Source organism: Capra hircus, chromosome 14, assembly GCF_001704415.2.
Source record: "Capra hircus breed San Clemente chromosome 14, ASM170441v1, whole genome shotgun sequence".
Lineage (NCBI taxonomy): Eukaryota > Metazoa > Chordata > Mammalia > Artiodactyla > Bovidae > Capra > Capra hircus.
In genome coordinates, this window is record NC_030821.1 from 66,867,014 (window position 1) to 66,890,296 (window position 23,283).

The window sequence follows — 23,283 nt, forward strand, 5'->3', positions numbered from 1 at the left end:
GGTCGAGCCCAAACGCCGGCGAGGCTCACGCGGCCGGGCGACTAACAGGGCGCCAGGCGGTTACTCTGGTTACTGCGGAAGCGCTGCGCTGGGAGGGCTGCCGCCGCCCGCGAGGGATGCTGATGATGAGTCGGTCGGGAGCCGCCGCCGCAGCTTCTCTCTGAAGGGGGAGCGCCCTGGAAAGTGCCGTTCAGCTGGGTGAAGGTTCGGGGACCGGTGCCTCGGGAGCCGCGGGGAGGAGGAAGTCTGGAGGTAGGGGCTACGCTTCCCAGTTCTGGAGCCGCAGTCTCGAGTCCGAGGCCATCTTTGGTGGGAGAAGGCTGCCCCGTCCGACGTTTCCCTTTGAGCGTGGAGGTCCCGGGCAAGAGAAGAAGCTGTCTCCGCGCTGTCTCAGCCCTCGAGCGTTCCGACCCGGTGAAGCCGCAGTTCCCCAGCGCAAGATATTTGTTTGATGTTTGTCTCCCTGTTGCTCTCCCAAAAGGACACCTGCTGCTAGTGAGAGCGAAGAGCAATTTCACTGCACGACAAACCAACAACAAAATTTAATACATTATCCGGAATTAATCCCCCAGGATCCCCAGCTTTCCCAGCACCTCCCACCCCCCATAGATGGATTGCTTGAAAGGGGAGAGTCTGATCGGGAGCTGTTGGAGATTTTTAAATACTCTTCTTTAAATCCTGGAGAACGTTCCCGTCTTCACGTACTTTTATACCAACTTTATACGATTTTGTAGATTCCTCTGATTTGAATTGTAATCCTGTGACGGTGTTTCCTGGACTTTAGCCGGTCCCCCACGCTCTTTTTTGGCAACACATTTTGGGGAGAGCTCTAAACACCAAAACCCTACCGGGGGAAAAAAAAAGGATCTCCTGACGTTGATCCGGAGTCACCGAAGAAGCCTTTAAACCATGTGGACTTTTCTCGGCATCGCCACTTTCACCTATTTTTATAAGAAATGCGGAGACTTCGTCTCTCTGGCCAACAAGGAGCTGTTGCTGTGCGTGCTGGTGTTCCTGTCGCTGGGGCTTGTGCTGTCTTATCGCTACCGGAGCGGGGCCCTCCTTGGGCGCCGTCAGAGCGGCTCCCAGCTGGCGGGCTTCTCCTATATTCTGTCAGCCTTGCCTTTCATTGGCTTCTTCTGGGCCAAATCCCCCGCTGGATCAGAAAATAAAGAGCAGCTGGGGTCTAGGAGGGTAGGTTGAATTCGAAGTGGGCACATGTATGAGTGTCTTGTATTAAAATTAGGACTGCGATCACCAAGATGTAAATACGGTAATTTAAAGAGTGAAAGGCTGCAAGTTAGATATTCTGGTACGAATTCTGACATAGATGGTTTTGGTGTTTTTGTTTTGTTTAAGCTCTTGACTGTTCTTGACTACATCCTTGGCTCTCTTAGAAATGATGGAGAACCTTTGTTTCATTTAGTGTTGGTCGTGCGGAGCTAAACAAACTGGGTTTGATTAAGGAAAGGTGAAATGTTCAAGTCAGTAGGACTGAATCACTGTCTGTGATGGAAAAATAGTTTTATTTAAATCCTTTGGTAAGGATTGTGTTTGAACCTGGGAAGGAAGAAGAAAGCTGCTGCAGGTAAGCCCGTTGCTCAGAAGGGACAGCTGCCTGGGGAAAGTCACAGAACAGCTGGCAGAGTAAAAATGCCCAGTGTTTTAAAGTCTTAGGCAAAACACCATCTTCTCCCCTTACCAGTGGAGCCTTGAGCAAATCAGTGTCCTAGGTTAGGTGAATAATTAATGTTTGGTCCCTGCAGACAGTAGAGGAGGAGAATGGTGAGAGATATGAGAGGGGGAAAAGATCGTTGAGGCCAGAATATTTAGAGCCTGTTGGCCTTGGGTGTTTATACTTTTCCCCAAGAGCACTGGAGGATTAAAGTATGTGAGTAATGATACTTGATTTTTACTTTTTATTTATAATTTGTTTAAGTCTTTTATTAAATTTGTTACAATATTGCTTCCATATTTTGTTCTGGTTTTGGCCACGAGGCATGTGGAATTTAGCTCCCCGACCAGGGATCAAACCCACATCCCCTGCATCGGAAGGCGAAGTCTTAACCGCTGGACTGCTAGGAAAGTCCCTGACTTTCACTTTTTAAAAAGAACATTCTAGTTTCTGTGTGGAGAATGGATTGTAGGAGGCCAAGAATGGAAGCAGGGATGTGTGCTGAGACACTTGCAGTAGGCCAAGTAAGGGATGACGGCGACTTGGTGTAAGTGAGTGTGGCCTGCACAGCCATTCACTCCTTCAGGGTTCCGGAGCCATATAGATCAACACAGTTTAAGAAGAGAGGGGGTTTGGTTTAGAAGTTTTGCTCCCCCACTGCTGACTGTGAGACTTTGGGCAAGTTACTTACTTTCTGGAAGAGTCAGTTACCTCTTCTGTTAGGTGGAAACGGCACTAACCTTGCCAGTAGTTAGCGAATTGATTGATTTAATGTTTGCAAAATGCCTGGTACATAACTGTCTGGTAAATAGTAGTTATTCGTATTAGTCTCCATCTGTTAGGAACCTTTGGAATGCTGCTGAATTCAGTGATGGGGTGGGTGTGGGTTGGAGGAATGGGAATCTTTAATCTTCAATTTGAAGTCTTTGCTACTGTTACCTGAAATGATGTCCCTTCGGGCCACTGAGCGTTAGTCCAGGAGGCTGGAATGCCATCATGCTGAAGAGAAATTTGGTGGTTGGAAGCTGAATTACAGCAGTCAGTATTGGTTCCATTTTGCAAATACCCCAGGCTCTCTGCTTGTTTCCTTAATACCTGGGAGTCCGTAGACTATATTAAGTTCCCATTAGTGCTTCATCTACTGACCAGGCTCTGAAAGGCAACTTTCTCCGGAGTTCTCCTTCCAGGATTGTGTATGTGTGTTTGGAAGGGCTAATAAACAATGGCTAAAATGACAAGTGAAAGTGGCTCAGGTGTTTCTGACTCTTTGTGACTCCATGGACTGTAGCCCTCCAGGCTCTTCTGTCCAGGGAATTCCTGTCCAGTATTCCAGGTAAGAATACTGGAGTGAGTTGACATTTCCTTCTCCAGGGGGTCTTCCTGACCCAGGGATCAAACCTGGGTCTTCTGCATTGCAAGTAGTTTCTTTACCATCTGAGCCACCAAAATGACAGAAGGGGTTTTAAATATAGTCAGTTGTTCTGGCTGTTAATACTGAGAGAAATAGTAGGTTCTGTTGTGAAAATGTAATTTTTCTAAGAGAAATGATTTAAAAAAAAAATAGTGGGTAGGGCCCAGGTCATTATAGAGGCCAGATGAATATTAGATCCCAGAGATTTAAAATTCTAAAGGATTTTAGGTTTTCTCTCCTTCCTTTTTGCCTGACAAAAATGTTTGTTCTTATTCCTAAACTGGAGGGCCACTTGTTTGCCCAAGTTCCCTTAACAGTATCAGAATGGGGGAAAAGGAAGGTAAATGTGTTCTTCCTTTTGGACGACAGAGGATGAGATGGTTAGATGACATCACTGACTCTATGGGCATGAGTTTGAGTAAGCTCGGAGAGTTGGTAATGGACAGGGAAGCCTGGTGTGCTGCCGTCCATGGGGTCACAAAGAGTTGGACATGAGTGAGCAACTAAACTGAACAGAACTTTTTGCTTGAGGGCTTCCCTGATAGCTCAGTTGGACATGACTGAGTAACTTTCCCTTTTTTGCTTGAGGTCTTTTATTAAAACCCTTTCAAAATGACATTTAACCTTATCTTAATTGTTAAGGTCAGAGAACCCCAGGAAGATGGTTCCTTGCAACTCTGTGTCTGAATGTATTCATATTTGTGACTCCACATACCAACAAAAAATGCTTACTATAATACTGAATTATTCATTAAAAAAAACAACTGTAATAGGTACTGTTATGCTCAATGGGCATAAATCTCTCAAAACAGCCCTTTTTCATCTTATAATCAAAGGTATGGTTTTTACTGTCAGCCCAACCGGTGATAGTTTTAATGTTTGTTCTTATTCTTAAACTGAAGGATCACTTGTTTGACCAAGTTCGCTTAAGAGTATCAGGATGGGGGGAAAAGGAAGGTAAATATGTTCTTATATGTCAAGGGCTAAAACTGCGAACAGATTGAATTCCAAGGGACAGAATGAGTTATTCTCTTGGAAATGTAAGGTATGTATTCTCAATTAATAGATCCCTGGCCAGAATTTGACAGTCTTTTTGTTGTATACAAAGTGATTTTAGATTAAGATAGATTTTTCAGATGAAAATCGAGAGGGAGAAAATGAAGACAAATAGTGGAAATACCTGAAGGGTGCCTGAAATCATACCAGAAGCTGCACATGATTTGTATCTGGTGGATGCTCAGTATGTATATGAAGAATTGAGTAAATAGGATAGAACTTTCCCTGTGAGACTTAGAAGTCCCTTGTAAACATGTGTTATAATTGGCCTATTGTGTATTTCTAAATATGTGACAGCATTTTCTAAATATATTTGGAAGATGGAACATAAGTTTAATTTTACTGGAGTATTGTTATCCATTTTTGTTTAACCAGTATTTAGATATTATTGTTTTTATATATGATCTGGATTTAAAAACATAACTGTTCATTTGGTTTGATAATATTTAGGGTATAGTTTTTACCTAAGCTGCAAGCGTTCACTGTGCCTGTATAGTAGTAGTATGATTTAAAGACAACAAATGTGGCTACATAATTCTTTTTTTTTTTAACAGTGCAAAAAAGGGACCAGTATTTCAGAAACAACCTTAATAGGAACAGCTGCCTCTACACTGACCTCTTCTCAAAATGATCCAGAAGTTATCATCGTGGGATCTGGTGTCCTTGGCTCTGCTTTGGCCGCAGTGCTTTCCAGAGATGGAAGAAAGGTGACTGTAATTGAGAGAGATTTAAAAGAGCCTGACCGGATCCTTGGAGAATTTCTGCAGCCAGGTGGTTATTATGTCCTGAAAGACCTTGGTCTTGAAGGTAGGTTCATGGTGATTTTTAGGAGTTATTGTGACATAAGCAAGCACTCTGCTATGACTGGGAAAAGGGTATTCCATTTTATCTTCATGTATAAAGGTTATACATTTATCAGCAAATTTGCATGAAAATGAAAGCAAAGGAGAAGATAAGCATGAGGAAACATGAAGTAGCCTTTGTGAGATAAAAGTGGCTAAAAAATTGTAATGGTCAAAATTGAAGACTGGAAAACTTCAACTTGGAATGAGGAATGAAATTTAGTGAAAGATGAAGTGAACTATCATTTGTAGAGTACATGTGATGTACCTGTTTTAGAACCTTTTATTTAAGGATCATTCATCTATTAATCCAGTGCTTTTTAAATACTCTTCATTTAGTAAGTATTTTTGCTGTTTGCTTGGTATGAGGTGCTATACTGGGTGCCAAGGATAAACTGGTGAATAAGATCAGTGATCCTGTCTTGGGGTTCAGAGTGCAAAATAGGTCTGGGAATTGAGGGAGAGCTTGCTTGGCATTTAGGGTGGGCATGATGTTGTAGTAATTACCAGCATTGATTCTGGCACTAGATTGCCTGGGTTTGAATACAGCTTAGGCACTTAAAAAGCTGTGTGATCTTGGAAAAGTTACTTAACCACTTGTGTGTTAAGTTTGTCGCTGTTGTTTAGTTTTTAAATCTGACTGTTCGTGCATCGACTGTAGCCCGCCAGGCTCCTCTGTCCATGGGATTTCCCAGGCGAGAGTACTAGAGTGAGATGCCATTTCCTCCTCTAGGGGATCTTCCTGACCCAGGACTGAACATGAGTCTCCTTTGGCAGGCAGATTCTTTACCTCTGAGCCACCAGGGAAATCTATCTGTAAAAGAGGCACATTTAGAGTCCTTGACTCATAGGTTATTAAGAGGATTAATTGAATTCAAGCATAAAGATAAAGCAGTCAGAACAATTCCTGGTCTGTAGTAAGCGCTATGTAAGTGTTTGCTATTTTATTCAGTGTACTGAAGAGGCGACCAGTGTAGTCAGAAAGTATTGGGTAATGGGGAAAGGAGTGGGACTTGGGATTGAGATTGGAGAGTTAGGCAGCTGCTAGTCCTGCAGGACTTTGAAGGCAGTGGAACAGGAGTATGACAGGATCCTGTTTATGCCTCTAAAGGCTTCAGAACTTGAGAGCTCTTCACAATGATGAACACTTCTTATATCCTGACTCAGAACGTGTGTGTGTGCATGCTCAGACATGTTCAACTCTTTGCAACACTGTGGACTGTAGCCTGCCAGTCTATGGGATTCTCCAGGCAAAAATACTAGAGAGGGTTGCCATTTCCTGTTCCAAGGGATCTTCCTGACCCAGGGATTGAACCCACGTCTCCTGCATTGCAGGAGGATACTTTACCCACTGAGCCACCCGAGAAGCCGCTCAGGACCTACATATATTCCTAAATCTGAGATTTATTTTACTTTTTAAATACTTACATGATTTTACCCAAGTCTACAATTCACAGCTTGAAATTTCATTTCACAGTTTACCATTGAATCACATCCTGCACTTTAGTTTAGTCGTTCAGTCACGTCTGACTCTTTACGACCCCATGAACTGCAGTACACCAGGCCTCCCTGTCTATCACCAACTCCCGGAGTCCACTCAAACCCATGTCCATTGAGTCGGTGATGCCATCCAGCCATCTCATCCTCTGTCGTCCCCTTCTCCTCCTGCCCTCAACCCTTCCCAGCATCAGGGTCTTTTCAAATGAGTCCACTCTCCACATCAGGTGGCCAAAGTATTGGAGTTTCAGCTTCAACATCAGTCCCTCCAATGAACACCCAGGACTGATCTCCTTTAGGATGGACTGGTTGGATCTCCTTGCTGTCCAACAGACTCTCAAGAGTCTTCTCCAACACCACAGTTCAAAAGCGTCAGTTCTTCGGCACTCAGCTTTCTTTACAGTCCAACTCTCACATCCATACATGACTACTGGAAAAACCATAGCCTTGACAAGATGGACCTTTGTTGGGAAAGTAATGTCTCTGCTTTTTAATATGCTGTCTAGGTTGGTCATAACTTTCCTTCCAAGGAGCAAGCGTCTTTTAATTTCATGGCTGTAATCACCGTCCTGCACTTAAAATTACTTAAAAGCCTCAGCAGTGATGGAGACCAGCTAAGGAGTGTGTGCACTTTTCTAGGATTCTATTTTGAAAGAATATGTGGATATTGTGTGGTGAATAGAACTACAAGACTGTGGTGGTGGGATAGCAAGAGTCAGTGTAAGGAGTCTAGTGGGAGCTTATTGCCAAGTCCAAATGGCATATAATGGTGGTTTGGACTAACATGTTAGCAGAGCACGTAAAGAGGAGTGGACAGGTTTGTGACCAAATTAAGAGACAGGAATGGCTTGACTTAGCAAAGGATTGGTGTGAGGTATGAGAAGACAGGGTATTAAAAAATGATTCTTAATGTTTTGATTTGAACAGCTGGTGGATGCAATGCCATTTGCTGATAAGAACACCTAGAGAGGACCAGCTCTGAGAGGAAGTCGGGGGACCCATGGAGATAGACAAGTGGACTGTTTAGTTGAGAATATGAATCTCAAGTGTAGAGGAATGAGTGCTTTGAGCTGGCTGGGGTAGGTGTTTCAGAGATGTCAGCATGTTTGTAGTACTTAAAAGCCACAGCAGTGATGGAGACCAGCTAAGAGTGTGCGGAGAGAAAAGAGAAGACAGAATAAACCAAGTCCTGGGAAACTGACATTTAGAATTTGGGTGGAAGAAGGGAAGCTTGCTGGAGGACTGAGAAGGAGCCTGTAGAAGGACAGGAAAGAGCCAGGAGCGTTTGGTGTCCTTAATCCAACAGAGGAAAGTGTTTCTCGCAGGAGGGGATGGGTACATATCAAGAAAGGAAAGCAGCCATATCATGGGTTGCTAATGAAGGGTCAGGTCGGAACGGTGCACAGGAAGTGCCATGGGATTCGGCCATTTGGAAGTTGCTGTGAGACTGAGTTTCAGTGGAGCTGCGTAGATGAAACCTGGACTGAAGTGAAAGGGAGGTGAAAAAATCTGAGGCTAGCAAACTACTCTCGAGTTTTTCTCTAACAGAAAACAAGCAGGGCAGAGGTGGCGTGTAGATGTGAGGATACAGGAGGGGTGTTTCGACACCAGATGGAGCGTTGTCTGTGGGGTAATGGAGAAGATGAGGCTGGCGGGGAGGTGACTAAGGGGCGACATTCACTCTTCCATTTAACATATTTATTAAGCATTGGCTATATTATAAGTACTATTCTAGGTGCTGAGGCTACAGTAGCGAACAAAACAGGTTCCAGCCTTCACGGAGCATACATTCTAGGTGCTCGTGTAGAAGATGGTGATAAAAGATGAATCAATAAAATTTAGAGGATATATCATGGTTATAAGCGCCTCGGAGAAGACTCAGAAAAGAGAGACAGGGAGTGCACTTCTAAATGATGGAGCGGGCAGGGGAAGGGAAAGCCTTACTGAGAAGGTGATGTTTGAGGGAAGGACTGAAGGGAAGGGGAAGGAGAGCCCTAGGGCTGTCTGGAGGAAGAGAAGCTCTTTCCAGGCAGAGAGCATCATGGGGTGAAGCCTGAGGGGGAGGAGTGAGCCTGTGGCCTCTTTGAAGAGCAGGAAAGGAGAATTGTGTTGAATTGAGTGGTTTAAATTAGAGGAAAGGTCAGATGAGAATGGAGATGGATTCCCTGGTGGCCCACTATATGGATTAGGTTTTTATTCCAAAGGGAAGCCATTGGAGAATTTCAAAAAGAGGAAGTTCCTAGATTTCACCTCTTAGAAGTATGATTAGAAGTATCAATTTAAAGTATTCTTGTTAATGTGTAGAAGAAGATGACTAGATCATGAAGTGGCAAGTCAGAAGCAGGGAGACCTGTTAGGAAGTTATTGCGGAAACTGTGAGTTGATGGCTTGGATCAGGGGCATGGCCGTAGTGGTGGGGGACTTGGTCACATTCTGGGAATATTTTGGAAGGAAGAGTCAGTAGGACCTGCTGCTGATGGATGAGATGGTGAGGGGTATGAGAAAGAGGAGTCGTGGTATTTAAAGAAGGCTGCATGGTGTTGCCAAGAAGAGGCCTAGGACAACTCCTGGGGTACTCTAAGGTAGAGAGCAGGTCAGTGAGAGCAGGTGCCGAGTAAGAGGGCTGAGACTGGGAAGGAGCAGACAGAGAGGAGAAGCAAGAGGCAGCAGGGCCCCGGCCCCAGCGGAGAGGGCAGACTGCGGAGAAGGCAGGCCCCCGGCCTCTGCCCCTTCCCTGACCACCACCCTCTATGCGAGGGTCACCAGAGACAGGTGGGACAGTACCCCGAGGCAGGATTGTGTCACCTTTATCATTGAACATCAGGCGTGAATTTGATTGAGGTTTAGGATGCCATCCTCCTGACTGCCTGGTTAAAAAAGGGAAAGTGCCAAAGTCTATCATATTTGATTTCACCAATCAAATTGTGAGAGGCAGATGTTTCAAATCTTAAAGTAGACCTTATTTATATACTTTGTCTTAAGATAGCTTACCCAAGGGAAAATTTTACTGTGCCGCTACTGTATACTTTTTACATGTTCTGGTTTTAGCACTTAGAAGTTCTTGCATAATATGAGTTAAGAAAAATAAGTTTATTTCAGTAGCTGGACAAAACAAAAGTGGAAATACTAGATGGGTTTCAAACATGTAAGCTGGTAAAGATTGGCAGTTTGCCGAGATCCAAATTGAATACACTGCTAATTGGCAGCTTCTATAATACCTGTGTACTTTTCTCTGACTGAATTTTAGCTGGAATAATTTAGAAGCCAAACCAAAAAACTAACTAACTTGGCTCCTAGGTGGGATGTTTGACAAGTATTCATCCAGCTTGTCCCTGACTGGACTTTAAGTGTAACTAAAAAGCGTATCAGAAAAAAGCTGATTTATTTTGATCTTGGCATAGATATGTGGTAAAATTGTTTATTATAAAGTTTTCCTTTCATCAGAAATGAAATTATTTTAATAGACTTAATCCTCAATATTGTATTTTAATGTATTTAAATATATTTGTAGTGACTTTTAAAATACATGCTAAATACATGCTCACAAACATTTCTAATACTGTTATCCATTCTTTATCATAATTTTAAGCCTGTTCATAGTATTTTCTCAGTTAATATTTATAATGTACTTTACCTAATTTATATTCATATTTAGGTTATTTACAGTTATTCTTTTTTCACATTTATTCTTTATTAGAGGTAACATGAATCTGTTTTTATATATAGTTTCAATAATTACTAAAAATATGAATTGTATCTTTAGGATGAATATCTTAGATGGATTACAAGACTAATATTATTACATTAAAGGGTGCTAACTTCTTCTTGGTTCTTGATAGTTATTGCTGTACTTATTTTCTAAAATGTTACTAGTTTATGATATGACCAGTAATATATACAGTTTATCCATTTTATCATTATTTCACCAGCAACTTTGATAGATTTGGTGTCTTCTTGTTTCATTGATTTTTTTTTTTAAATCAAGTTTTGAACATTGTTTTCCTGACATGTTCAATGTTTCTTTGTAGTATGAATCATCTGTACATTTTCCCTGTTATTATTAGGGTCTGAATATTTTTCCTATGAATTTTAATGAATAAATTTTATATGTATATATTTACCTTTTATGATATTACAAATTTGCTAAGACTGTTGTCTTCCAGAAGCATTAAGGTTCTGAAATAGTTCTGTTACTGTCCAGTCTTCCAAATGGCGTCATAGCTTTATGAACACAGAAACTCATTTTCCATGTCTGTGTCATCTTGGTGGTTATTGTAACTCTGGGCATATACAAAAAACTGACTTTTTAAAAAAACTGTATTGTTTTGCAGATACAGTGGAAGGTATTGATGCCCAGGTTGTAAATGGGTACATAATTCATGATCAGGAAAGCAAAACAGAGGTTCAGATTCCTTTCCCTCTGTCAGAGAACAATCATGTGCAGAGTGGAAGAGCTTTCCATCATGGAAGATTCATCATGCGTCTCCGGAAAGCAGCCATGGCAGAGCCCAAGTAAGGCTCAGCTTCCGATTTTGCTTGTTAAACATGTTTAACTTGGCCTTTGTACAAATACTGTTTTATACATTTTCATAAGTGTTTGGGTATAGGTTAGAGCATAGCTGTTGTACTAGAATAAACCATAAGTTAGAAGAATGTTAATTCTTCAGCCTTTGTTAAGAATATCATATAGATTGTTTGAATGATTAGAACTATTGAGAACTTTCCTATGATTCAATGTGTGATTTTTATGTGGTTCTCTGTGATGTAGTCATTGTAATTAAGTTCATATGTGCTCATTTGGGAGTTGGAATTTGTGGTTATGGTGCTTTTTATTAAAAGTCAGGACAGAGGAGTTTAAAGAGAAAATCCCTGTTGCATTCATACTAAGGACCTGGACTGACAGGACTGGCTAGGTGTCCCTCTCCCTCTCTCTTTGAATTATAATTGATGTACTCCAGTGCTCTTGCCTGGAAAATCCCATGGGCGGAGGAGCCTAGTAAGCTGTAGTCCATGGGGTCGCTAAGAGTCGGACACGACTGAGCAGCTTCCCTTTCACTTTTCACTTTCATGATTGGAAAAGGAAATGGCAACCCACTCCAGTGTTCTTGCCTGGAGAATCTCAGGGACGGGGGAGCCTGGTGGGCTGCAGTCTGTGGGGTCGCACAGAGTAGGACATGACTGACATGACTTAGCAGCAGCAGTAGATAAATTACAGATGTACAGTATAGTGATTGACAGTTTTAAAGGGCTTCTTCTTTTAATTATTAGCTTATATTTACTTCTAGCCCTGTACACTATAATTGCGGTTTAAGTTTTAAACATGAGAATCCTCATGTCATCGACAAAGGCTTGAAAGTGAAAGTGCAAGTCCCTCAATCGTGTCCAACGTTTTTCGACCTCATGTACTGTATAGTCCATGGAATTCTCCAGGCCAGAATACTGGAGTGGGTAGCCTTTCCCTTCTCCAGGGGATCTTCCCAACCCAGGGATCGAACCCAGGTCTCCTGCATTGCAGGTGGATTCTTTACCAGCTGAGCCACAAGGGAAGCCCAAGAATATTGGAGTGGGTAGCCTATACCTTCTCTGACGCAGGAATTGAACTGGGGTCTCCTGCATTGTAGGCAGATTCTTTACCAATTGAGCTATTAGGGAAGCCCTGATAAAGGCTTAATGTTGGCTTAAATGTTGATGAAGCAAAAGGAGAAATGAATTGATTATTCTTAGAACTTGAAGAATTTGATATCTATGAAAGTAGAATATATTCATTTTAGAAAAATAGAAAAATACTTAAAAATATAGAGGAGATTGTAAAAATTATCCATGATATATTTGTTGTGTATGTTCAACACAACAAAACTCCAGTGGGTATGTAAAATTTTTCTCCATGTATTTTATTTTTTAATGAATTGAAATACAACCTCATGTTACTTTTTAAAATGCTTTTCTGAAAAGTCATTACATTAGTTACATATATTCCATCTTAAAAAATTAGAAAATTATAACCCCAGCTAATTTTAAAACCCATTGATGTTTTTGCTTTTTGTCATTCCATCCCTTTTTCTATGTACATGTGTGTCCAGTTTAGGGTAAACTGGAGATAGGAAAAAGGAATTTTTCATTCCTTATTTAAATTTTTCAGTTGTGCTACCAGAGAATTTGTTTATTTATCTTTTAGTGCAAAGTTTATTGAGGGCACTGTGCTGCAGTTACTAGAAGAAGATGATGCTGTAATGGGAGTTCAGTACAAGGATAAAGAGACTGGAGACATCAAGGTGAGATGTAGCAGATATTAGCTTTTCCTGAGAGATTTTTATTTTCTTTTTCTCCTACTCCTTTAAGAAAAGTAGGCCCACAAATTTATTATTCATCAAATGGACTGAGATGTCTCCAAACTCTGCGCTAGATTGCAACACATTGTTCTTTAGAGCACTGCAGAATGCTGTTCAAATAACTTCGGAAACAAACTCCATGATGTTAACTGTATTAAAAACGGAAATGAGAAATGTACCCTAGCGGAGAGGTAGAGGGGAACTGGAAGATGCGAAAAGGAAGGATTCAAGCATGAAAGAAATAATTATAATATAAACTATTGTTGAAATAAGAAAGGTAAAAACTAAGAGACTCTCTGGGGAAATAGCTGAATAAAATAGTTTCTAGTATTTGTTCATGTTGGTTTAGAACAGAGGAGAAAGTCAAAAGTCTATCTGTTGATTCTTACATAGGGTAGCTACCTCCTAGGAATTACACTCTAATGGGGGCGATTGCAAGGTAATATAAGTGTACAAAAATTCTTCTGAGCCATAGCCATTGACTGAAAGCACTATGTGGGGTTAAAAAATTCTAGAATGTGACTAGTCCTTGGGATTTGTAGTGTGATTCAGTTTTCTTTGGGCTGTGCTTGCTTGTCGCAGTTTCCCCCAGTGTCCATTGAAGTGACTTAATCCCAGGTGGTTTGGAATGGTAGGACTTTGGTGGAAGGTGAAAGTATCTCTAAAGATGGGTCATTCATTAACCTCAGCCCACTTGAGAGCTCCTTCATGAGAGCATTGTCTCCAGGTACTCTGTAATGTCCCATAATGTGTTTAAATTTGTTTATGTACACTTTAAAAGAACAGTCTTTTCACTGTGTATTTCTCACCATTAGCTGAGTGTTCTTTGTTTCTGTTGTAGGAACTCCATGCTCCATTGACTGTTGTTGCAGATGGACTTTTCTCCAAGTTCAGGAAAAACCTGATCTCCAATAAAGTTTCCATTTCTTCACATTTTGTTGGCTTCCTTATGGAGGTATTGTAGCAATGCAATTGTAGAAGATAAAAGCAACTTGAAATTTGCAAGTTATTAAAAATATTTTATTTATTTCTTTTCCTAGAATGCACCGCAGTTTAAAGCAAATCATGCCGAACTTATTTTAGCTAACCCAAGTCCAGTTCTCATCTACCAAATTTCACCTAACGAGACTCGAGTACTTGTGGACGTCCGAGGAGACATGCCAAGGAATTTGAGAGAATACATGACTGAAAATATCTACCCACAGTTACCTGGTAAGAATAGCCTTTCACTGCATTGTAACCTAGTCTGTAACTCAGTCTCACCAAAGACTCTCCATCTCCAGTTCTCACTAAAGCTTTGTCTAAACTAGGCTGAAAGATGAGAATGGCAGCTGAAAAATTTCATCTAATCAGTCAGGTACAGTGGAGCTGAATAAACTATTTAAACTAGCACATAAAAAAATCTGCACAGAAAATAAAGAAAATAGTTTCAGTGTATTTTTTCACAGTAATAATAAAAGTGTAGTTTTGTGAGTAATCATTAATAGTGGCATATATGGTATTTTTAAGGTAGTCTGGATAGCAGTCTAGATATCTGAATTCTTGAAATAGCTCTTATACGTAATTACTTTTTGTGCTTGGTCTTTGTAGAAATGATAGCTGCCACTATTGATTGTCTGCTATGTAAGAGGTGTTTCACAAACATAATTTAATCTACACAACCACCCGAGGTAGGCATTATCATGATCTCCATTTAGCAGATGAGGAGACTAAGATTCAGAGAAGTTAATTAGCTTCTCCAAACATAAACCTTTAGTAAGGGGCAGAGCCAAGGTTGAGAGCAGGTCTGTGTGCTCATATGTCCCTACCCTGGGAACACAAGAGCTATAAGGGGTTTTAAAGATCTCTTAGTTTTGAGTTGAGTACAGAAAGGCTTCATGAGATTTAATGTCTTTGTTAAACCCTCACTAAAATTATTTTTTGAGAATGGGAAGGTGTAAGAAAGACATGTAACAAAAATTATTAAGAATATTGATAAAATTGAAAGGAAAACTCTGCTCGCAAATTATGATTATAGTAATAGCAGATTACCCTGGATGTAAATACATTTGTTTAAATATTCTGGGTTTTCAAGTTAGTTTTTAAACTAAGGAACATTATTTTTTAAACTAAGCAAAAGCACTGTTTACTAACAGAATATCAGTAGAAATTAAGGTACACATGGACCAATTTAGATTTTTAATAATGACATTTTCAGTACTTCAATACATTTTCATTCAGTTAAGCCATTTTGAAGCTTTCAGATGGAAAGAATGAGTTATGTGTATTTAGGAAGAGGATAATTAATAATGTGGTATATTTAGCATTTTTTTCTTTTACTGTAGATTGTTTTTTTCCCCCAGTCCAAAGCATAGCTGGAGAAGACTGCCCTGTGATCAGGGCGAGAAACGTTTGTAGGTTTATGTTCATATTAGTTAGGTTATGGAAATTCTATTCATTGGAGGAAGGGAATAGTTTCAACACAGTCATTCTGCTCTTGTTTTCCTGGATTACGATGGGAATTGTATGAAAAGCAAATTCATTTTCTATAAAGTGGAAGCATGAAGCTTTGAAACTGGGAAGTATCACAGAGATGAATTAATCTGTTTCATTCTAGATGAAGAAACTAGAGCTCCTCAAGAGATAGTACTGTCTACATCTAACCCTTTTTTTTTTTTTACTGTACACATACCCTCCTGTTTGTGAATTGGTGGCATATTTCATCTGTTCTTATAGAATATGGTGGTGACAATAAAATAGATGTTAAGTATATACCTGTTGGTGATCATTTGGAAGAAAGGTGGGTGGTTTTCCTCCTTGTCTTATCATCTCATCTGGATTTCTTCCTCTAGGTTTTTGTTCATACAGCTCTGTATGTATTTACATTAATTAATTAGCCATCCCTTAGCAGGAACAACTATCTGCTTAATGAACAGTTCGTTAATAATTAGTTCTCCATTTTTCACAAGGGATATTTGTAACAACAATCACAGATATGTAGTATGTATTTGTATATACTTGATAAGAAAATGTGATAATTTGAAATTGGAATGTTATGCACCATTTATTTGGTGGGGCGGGCTTTATTGCAGATCACCTGAAAGGACCATTCCTAGAAGCCTCTCAGAATTCACGTTTGAGATCGATGCCAGCAAGCTTCCTCCCTTCTTCACCAGTAAACAAACGAGGTATTATCTTATTAGACCAATTTTATAAAGATATTCCAAATATTCTAATTCCGTATTCCAAATGACACATATGTGGTACAGTTTATAATGTGGTACAGAAAATAGATTATTGTAATTAGTGCATACCAAAATTAGTTTTGGTATTTATTATTTAGTATTGAGTATACATAGGTCACTGTTCCAGTTAAATAAAACTTAATTAAGTACAGTCCTTAATCTAGAGAAGGCAGTTTTCCAGGCAGAGATGTAAATAATTTCAGAACACTGCTGATAAATGCTGTAATGAAAGCCCACTCTTGGTACCCCAGATTCACTGTGAAGGAGTGGGGTGTACAAGGCAGGGAGCAAGCCTGTGAAGCAGGAAGTGTAATTAGGGATGACGTTGCTCTAGAGACAAAGCTGGACAGTGAGATGAGGGACTTCTGAGTAGGCAGAACAATATCTGCAAAAGCCAGCATGGCTGAGAAAAGCACTTAAGTAGCTTCCTAGACCCCTGGAGCGTAGGAGAGGTGGCAGAGTGGTAGCGAGGCAAGATATTTAGCTTTAATCCTATAGACAGTGCAAAGCCATTGAAAAGTTCTTTTTTGTTTATAATATCTTTATCGAGAGATAATTCACAGATCACATAGTTCACCCATTTAAAGTGTACAGTTCATTGGTTTTTAGTATATTCATAGGTCGGTAGAAACATCACCACAGTCAATTTCAGAACGTTTTTATCATGCTGGAATGAAAGCATGTAACCATTAGTAGTCACTGCTCATTTCCTCCCAAACCCCAGACCACCATTAACTTACTTTCTGTCTCTCTAGATGTGCCTGTTCTGGACATTTCCTATAAATGTCATCATACAATGTGATCCTTGGTACCTGGCTTCTTTGAGCTTCATCCATGTTGTAACATGTATCAGTCTTTCATTTAGTTTTACAGCCAACTACTACCCCATGCGTGGATATATTAAATCTTGACTATTCATCAAGTGATAGACATTTAGATTATTTCCACTTTTAGTTCATACCTGTATATGAGTTATTGTGTGGACATTTATTTTCATTTTTCTTGGTTATATTCCTAGGAATAGAATTGCTAGGTCCTAACTCTCTCTAATGCTTTGAGCAACTGCCAAACTGTTTTCCAAAGTGGCTGATCCATCTTCCATTTCCATTAACAATATATGAGGGTTCCAATTTCTCCACATCCTCGACAACGTTTATTAGTATCTATCCTTTTGCCGTAGCCATCCTAGAAGGAGTAAAGTAACAATAAAAGCAGAAGGTAGAGTAAGGATTTTGGTAACGTCTAGAGGGTAGAATACATGAAACTCAGTGATTAATGGTAATAAGAGAGCGCGAGGTCTCTTGATGGATTCCAGGTTTCAGGCTTAGGTATTTTGCCATGTATTTGCTGACATTGGACTTAGGGAAGTGTGGGGAGATAATGAGTTCATTTCTGGACACAGCGATGTGACGGCTGGGAGGTCGTTGGAGTGGCCGAGTGGAGGCCCATTGGAAACAGGAGTGTGGCGCCTGGAGGAGAGGTGTGAACGAGAGCTATTGATATGCTGTGGTTCCCGAACATAAACCGCTGTTGTTTGCTGTGGAGATGCATGCGTCATAATGTGCCAGTCATAGAAATAAACTATAATACCAAGCAGAATGAAAGCCAGTGCCGAAGTGATGCAAAGAGCACGCTTTGGGAACGTATCCCAGTTGTGGAGGAGGAATAAAAGCTGGGTATAGCTAGTGGTTTCTAGTGAAGGTATTACACTAATCCACAGAAAACCTTGGATTAAAATTTACAAGCTACTTTTTCATAAATTAATATATGTGTATTCTGTAATTATATAGTATATTGTGACATTACAGAAAATGATCCATAATTCTGCCACCATACCACTTTTATTATGATTGTTTTATTTGCCTAAGACAGAAAATTAAATACGTGCTTTGTTTAACTGTCCCTCTAAGTCATGGGTCATGAGCCAGGCTGACAAAGGGCGGGAATCTGAAGAGTCAGGACCGCAGTCAAGAGGTGCTGTACCTCGAGTCAGATTGCAGAGCTTTCTGCTTCTGTGGTTGTGATGCAAGGGGTTGGTTCAATCAAGGTTTATTCTTCTAAACTAACTTCTGATGTGTTTGGAAAATCTGCATATTCCCTTAGAACCATATAGATCTCTATAATATGCAGGCAGCAAGTATTACTGTGAAATGCCAACAAATTCTTGATTTTTTCCCTTGTAAAAGACTTGCTTTTTATGCATGGATGCCTGTATGTTGGTTTTTTTTCATGAAAGAGGCCTTACACATATTTTGACATTGTCTTACTGAAACTTAGATTCACATGTGAGTTTTTTGAGGGCAGGGATTATGTTCCTGTCCTCACTGTATCCCTAGCATCTGGCACATATTAGTTACCTAATAAATAGTAATTGAATCAACTCCTGAATTTTTTGCCTGGGTAAATTTTAGTCATGGTTTAGTATTAGTATTTTAATAGGTTTAGTATTTAGTATTTTAGTATTCTATTTTACTAGCTGATATTCATAATGTTTATAAATTATTAATAGAGTAGTTTTTTTGGGGGGGGTTGTTTTTTGTTTTCTTTGGATCTTAAAGGATGCTCCAGGATGACGTCATGATCTAAGTTCTCTTTTTACAGGTGTTCTTCTTTTGGGAGATGCATATAATATGAGGCATCCTCTTACTGGTGGAGGAATGACTGTTGTTTTTAATGATATAAAACTGTGGAGAAAATTGCTGAAGGGTATCCCTGACCTTTATGATGATGCAGCTGTTTTCCAGGTGAGATATTCTTTGACAAAAATATCTCAAAATAGATTTCTTTCTGGGACCTAAGATGAATGGGGCTTTGCAGAGGAGATCTATACTTGGGAGTATGGTCCTTAGTAGTGTTCAGGATTAAGAATGTGACTTGCAACCTCTGAATCTTCTAGAATTTCTGGTTTGGAGATTACATGGGCCACTTAGCCTCAGAGATGTAACTTGTTCCTCTGGAGATTTTTATTTTTTTGATGGGAGTGTAAATGTTGAACAAGACATAATTTCTAGTAGATGGTCCTCAGGGTATCAGTTTAGGGGATTATAAACATTAGTTTGTGCTTCTTTTTTTTAAAACCCTTATCATATAGTAGGTGATCTTTCTTTTTTTTAGGCCAAAAAATCATTTTATTGGACAAGAAAAAAGTCTCATTCCTTTGTTGTGAATGTCCTTGCTCAGGCTCTTTATGAATTGTTTTCTGCCACAGATGGTAAGTGCAGCTATTTTGAATGACTGTTACTAAATTATAGATTTTTAGCACAGGAAGGGAACTGAATTACAAAAAGTTAGTAATTAGGCCAGAAATAGAAATGTTTCCTGAGTTTGCCAGCTTCCAAGTCGATAAGTCCTTTTTGACCCCATCCTTGAGCACAATTTTGGCTAATCATCATGTCTCCAACACTGTGTGTGGGAAACCGTTCCCTCTTTAGACAGCCTTAGTAACAGTGCCTCAGTCATGTGGCATTATTCATTCCTCTGGTCCACGTCACATCACGTGTTCCCCAAATGCAGAAGATTGTGATGGAAGATCTTTCTGACCATGAATTAAAGGGCAAGGTAGTGTTAATCCTTTTTGTTCCCAGACAGTAGTTTCAATTTCTTTTCGAAACAGTATTTTGTAAAATTAAAATGAGCTTCGTGTCAAACCTAGATTTTTGTCTCCTATTAAAATGTACAAGCAGAAGGTATCCACCTTTTACTCATGTGAGATATTCCCACTTTACTACTAAAAGGCTTTTGTTTCTGTTTCCGTATGGTAGAGGGTGATGGTCAGTCTAACATGAAGGAAACCATGACTTAGAAACAGGGCTAGAGATGGAGGAAAAGTCACCCGTGCCACTTCCCAGCCGTGGCCATGTACACGTTAGTGAGTGGTGCTAGTGAAACGAGACCTTTAGGTTTTCAAGAATAAATGTAAGTCCCAATACAAAATAGAAAGTTTTTTTTTTTTTAAAGAACATAACTCTAATCCCATTACCTCGGGTATTTGTAATACAAGAAAGCTATTTCTGTGACCTGGCTGGGGTGCTAGTGCTCCTTGCTTTGGTGATCTGATTACCAAGGATGACACAGTACAAATACTTCATGCAGCCCTGCTAACCATCATTCTTGCTAAAACAAAAGACGTGTTGTGATTTGCCAAGCAAATCTCTCTTGCTAGTTGAGCATGAAAGTTTCGGTGGCTGATTGGGCAAGAAGAGAACTAAATTTGGAGTTTTTCTAAGCTCTTCTTTCTAAGCTTTTCTCAGCTCTGTTTCTTAAGAGTTTGAATCTACCCAGAAAACAACAGAGCTGTGAGATACTGAAGGAGGAATAGGCTTTATTGGAGTAAAAGTTTACCTGTTGTAATCTTTTTTATCTATTGTAAAGAATAATCGAGGTATACTTGAAGAACATTCATTCTATACTATTAAAAAAAGGTTATTGACTATACTATGTTGTGAGGGTTTAATGAATTATTTTGAAAAGTGTAATAAAATTTTAGATATAAGGCATTATTATTCACTTGATAATTTACTGCTCAGAGATATGCCCCGGGCATCTTAGAGACCTTTATTCTGGTTTCTAGAATTGTGTTTTTGTAAGAAAAGAATGTACAAAATATTTGGCATCACTTAAATGAATTTACAACACAATCAAGGAGACAGCTTTTTAAATAACTCGTAACTTCCAAGGCCTACATGTTTAGTAATTATTTACTAGCAGAAAAAAGTTTATTCATTTGTGAATTACTATGTAGTCTTCATTATGAAATTTAAAAGAAATCTTGGGTGGCTAAAATGCTAACACTAGATTTTTAAGAAATGTATAAGATGTAATAAATGTTACATATTCATTTTTTTTCTGACATATCATTAGTACCCCATGTAAATGTATGAGTATTTTGATTGAGAGTAATTTTAAACTTTTATTTTAGATTCCCTACATCAACTGAGAAAAGCCTGTTTTTTTTATTTCAAACTTGGTGGAAAATGTGTTGCAGGTCCGGTTGGGCTGCTTTCCGTGTAAGTTGCTCTGATGACACAGGAAACAGACACTCCAGACTTTCTTAGGACTGTTTGGTTTATGCTGTGCTGCTCAGTCGCTCAGTCGTGTCCGACTCTTTGCAACCCCGTGGGCTGTAGCCCACCAGGCTCCTCTGTCCATGGGGATTCTCCAGGCAAGCATACTGGAGTGGGTTGCCAGTTCCTTCTCAGGGGATCTTCCCGACCCAGGGATTGAACCTGCATATCTTATGCCTCCTGCATTGGCAGGCAGGTTCTTTACCACTAGTGCCACCTGGGAAGTTTGATTTATGAATCACTGCTAATTGCTCTACCTGCTGCATGTCATCATTTTATTATTGATTAGTATCCCAACCAAAATGTTCCCAGGGAAATGAAAAAGGCAGTATTTAGTTCTGGGCAACAGTGTTGATCCTGAGTTGGTGAGTAGATGAGGCTAAAACCCTTGATTAAACGAGCAGCTTGTTTTTTTGCCTGTGGGTTTGTGGCCCTGACCTGATACATGGGAACCATGTATAATAGAGGTTCATATTTCACATTGAATTCTATTGACGTGTGGAACTCATGGAACTCAGTTCTGACGGTGCAGACACATGTAGAATTATTCTTAGAAAGTCTGCAAAGTGAAATTCCTTAAGGCTTTTCTCCTTTGTCCACGTTCTGAGTGTCAACACTGTTACCTTTTGAAAGATCTAGACTCCATAGGCCAGGCTATTTCAGGCTGAGATCTCAAGATTAATGAAAGAAAGAAGCTCAGGACATACAATTCATATAAACTAAGATAAGTGACTGGCTTCTCTGACAGGAGGGAGTCAAGTCTAAGTAGTTTCTTGTAAGAAAAAGTTTTTAATTTGTCCCTTGACCAGCAGATACAAGCTTGTAAAGTCCCCTAAAATGTTGAGTGTATATTTACCTTTATAGATGATACACAGTTGGAATCTCTATGAGTCAGTTTTAATTTTGGGGTCTTAATTATATGTATATGTATTTTTTCCTATTACAGATTATCTCCCAATCCTCTGGTTTTAATTGGACACTTCTTTGGCGTCGCAGTCTATGCTACCTATTTTTGCTTTAAATCGGAACCTTGGATTACAAAACCCCGAGCCATTTTCAGTAGCGGTGCTGTATTGTACAGAGCGTGTTCTGTAATATTTCCTCTGATTTACTCAGAAATGAAGTACTTGGTTCATTAAGCTTAAAGGGGAACCATCTGTGAATGAATACTGGGAACTCGCCAAGTCTGCAGTGACTTGGAAGAGAGTGTATATAGCACAGTACTCCTCCCGCTTCTAAAGTGGGAATTCTTGGACCAAGATTGGGATTAATTTGTTTTCGAAGTTATTTTGTATATAAACATACATGTAAATATATACTTTAGTTTGCAATTTCAAATGAAGGGTAAAATAAGATATTTAAAAGAAATGATTGTTACCATAAATTAGTGCTAACATTGAGGAGCTGCGGTTTGTCTTTTGAATTCAGTATTTGGGATGAGTCACTGTGGGACATGCAAATAAAATGAAGAATGAACTCTCATGTCTTTTTTTTTGGCCACACCCTGAGTCATATGGTATCTTAATTCCCTGACCAGGGATCCAACCTGAGTCCCCTCCATTGGAAACACAGAGTCTTAACCACTGAACCACTAGGGAAGTCCTCTTCTTTTTGTCTGTTGCTGTGGGCTTCTTTATAGAACTTCATGAAAAAGAAAACCAAAGTGGGATGGAAAAATGCAGAGGGAAGCCTTTTCTGTTAAATAGCTCTTGACGTTGGGGAAGTTGCCGTAATATATCTGGACCTTATTTTCCTCATGTATCCCTCTATTTCCCCTCACTTATCCAAATGGATAAGGTTCTGAGTTCCTGGAAAATGTCACATTCATATAAATAGGGAATCAAAGGCTTTATATAAATTCCACTGTGTAACATTAATAAGCCAGGCTAGTCTTATTTCAAGGAACAGTGAACAGGGCAGTACACTGGAGTGTATACCAGACTGTACACTGGATGGTGCACTGGACGTACATGAGTGTGCACTGGACATACACTGGATGGGGCACTGGACATACATGAGTGTGCACTGGACATACATGAGTGTACACTGGACATACATGAGTGTGCACTGGACATACATGAGTGTACACTGGACATACATGAGTGTGCACTGGACATACATGAGTGTACACTGGACATACACTGGGCTGTACATTGGCCTGTACACTGGATGGTGCACTGGACATA

General features: G+C 39.8%; 1 protein-coding gene across 1 annotated transcript; it reads left to right on the forward strand.

The window, feature by feature from the left end:
- SQLE (squalene epoxidase) lies at positions 1-22,573 on the forward strand. Its single transcript, XM_005688851.3, has 11 exons — positions 1-1,194; positions 4,697-4,949; positions 10,813-10,993; positions 12,657-12,753; positions 13,652-13,765; positions 13,851-14,022; positions 15,882-15,977; positions 18,636-18,778; positions 19,149-19,245; positions 20,953-21,040; positions 22,044-22,573. Exons 1-11 carry the CDS (start codon positions 910-912, stop codon positions 22,234-22,236), a joined length of 1,719 nt encoding a protein of 572 aa, XP_005688908.1. The 5' UTR covers positions 1-909; the 3' UTR covers positions 22,237-22,573.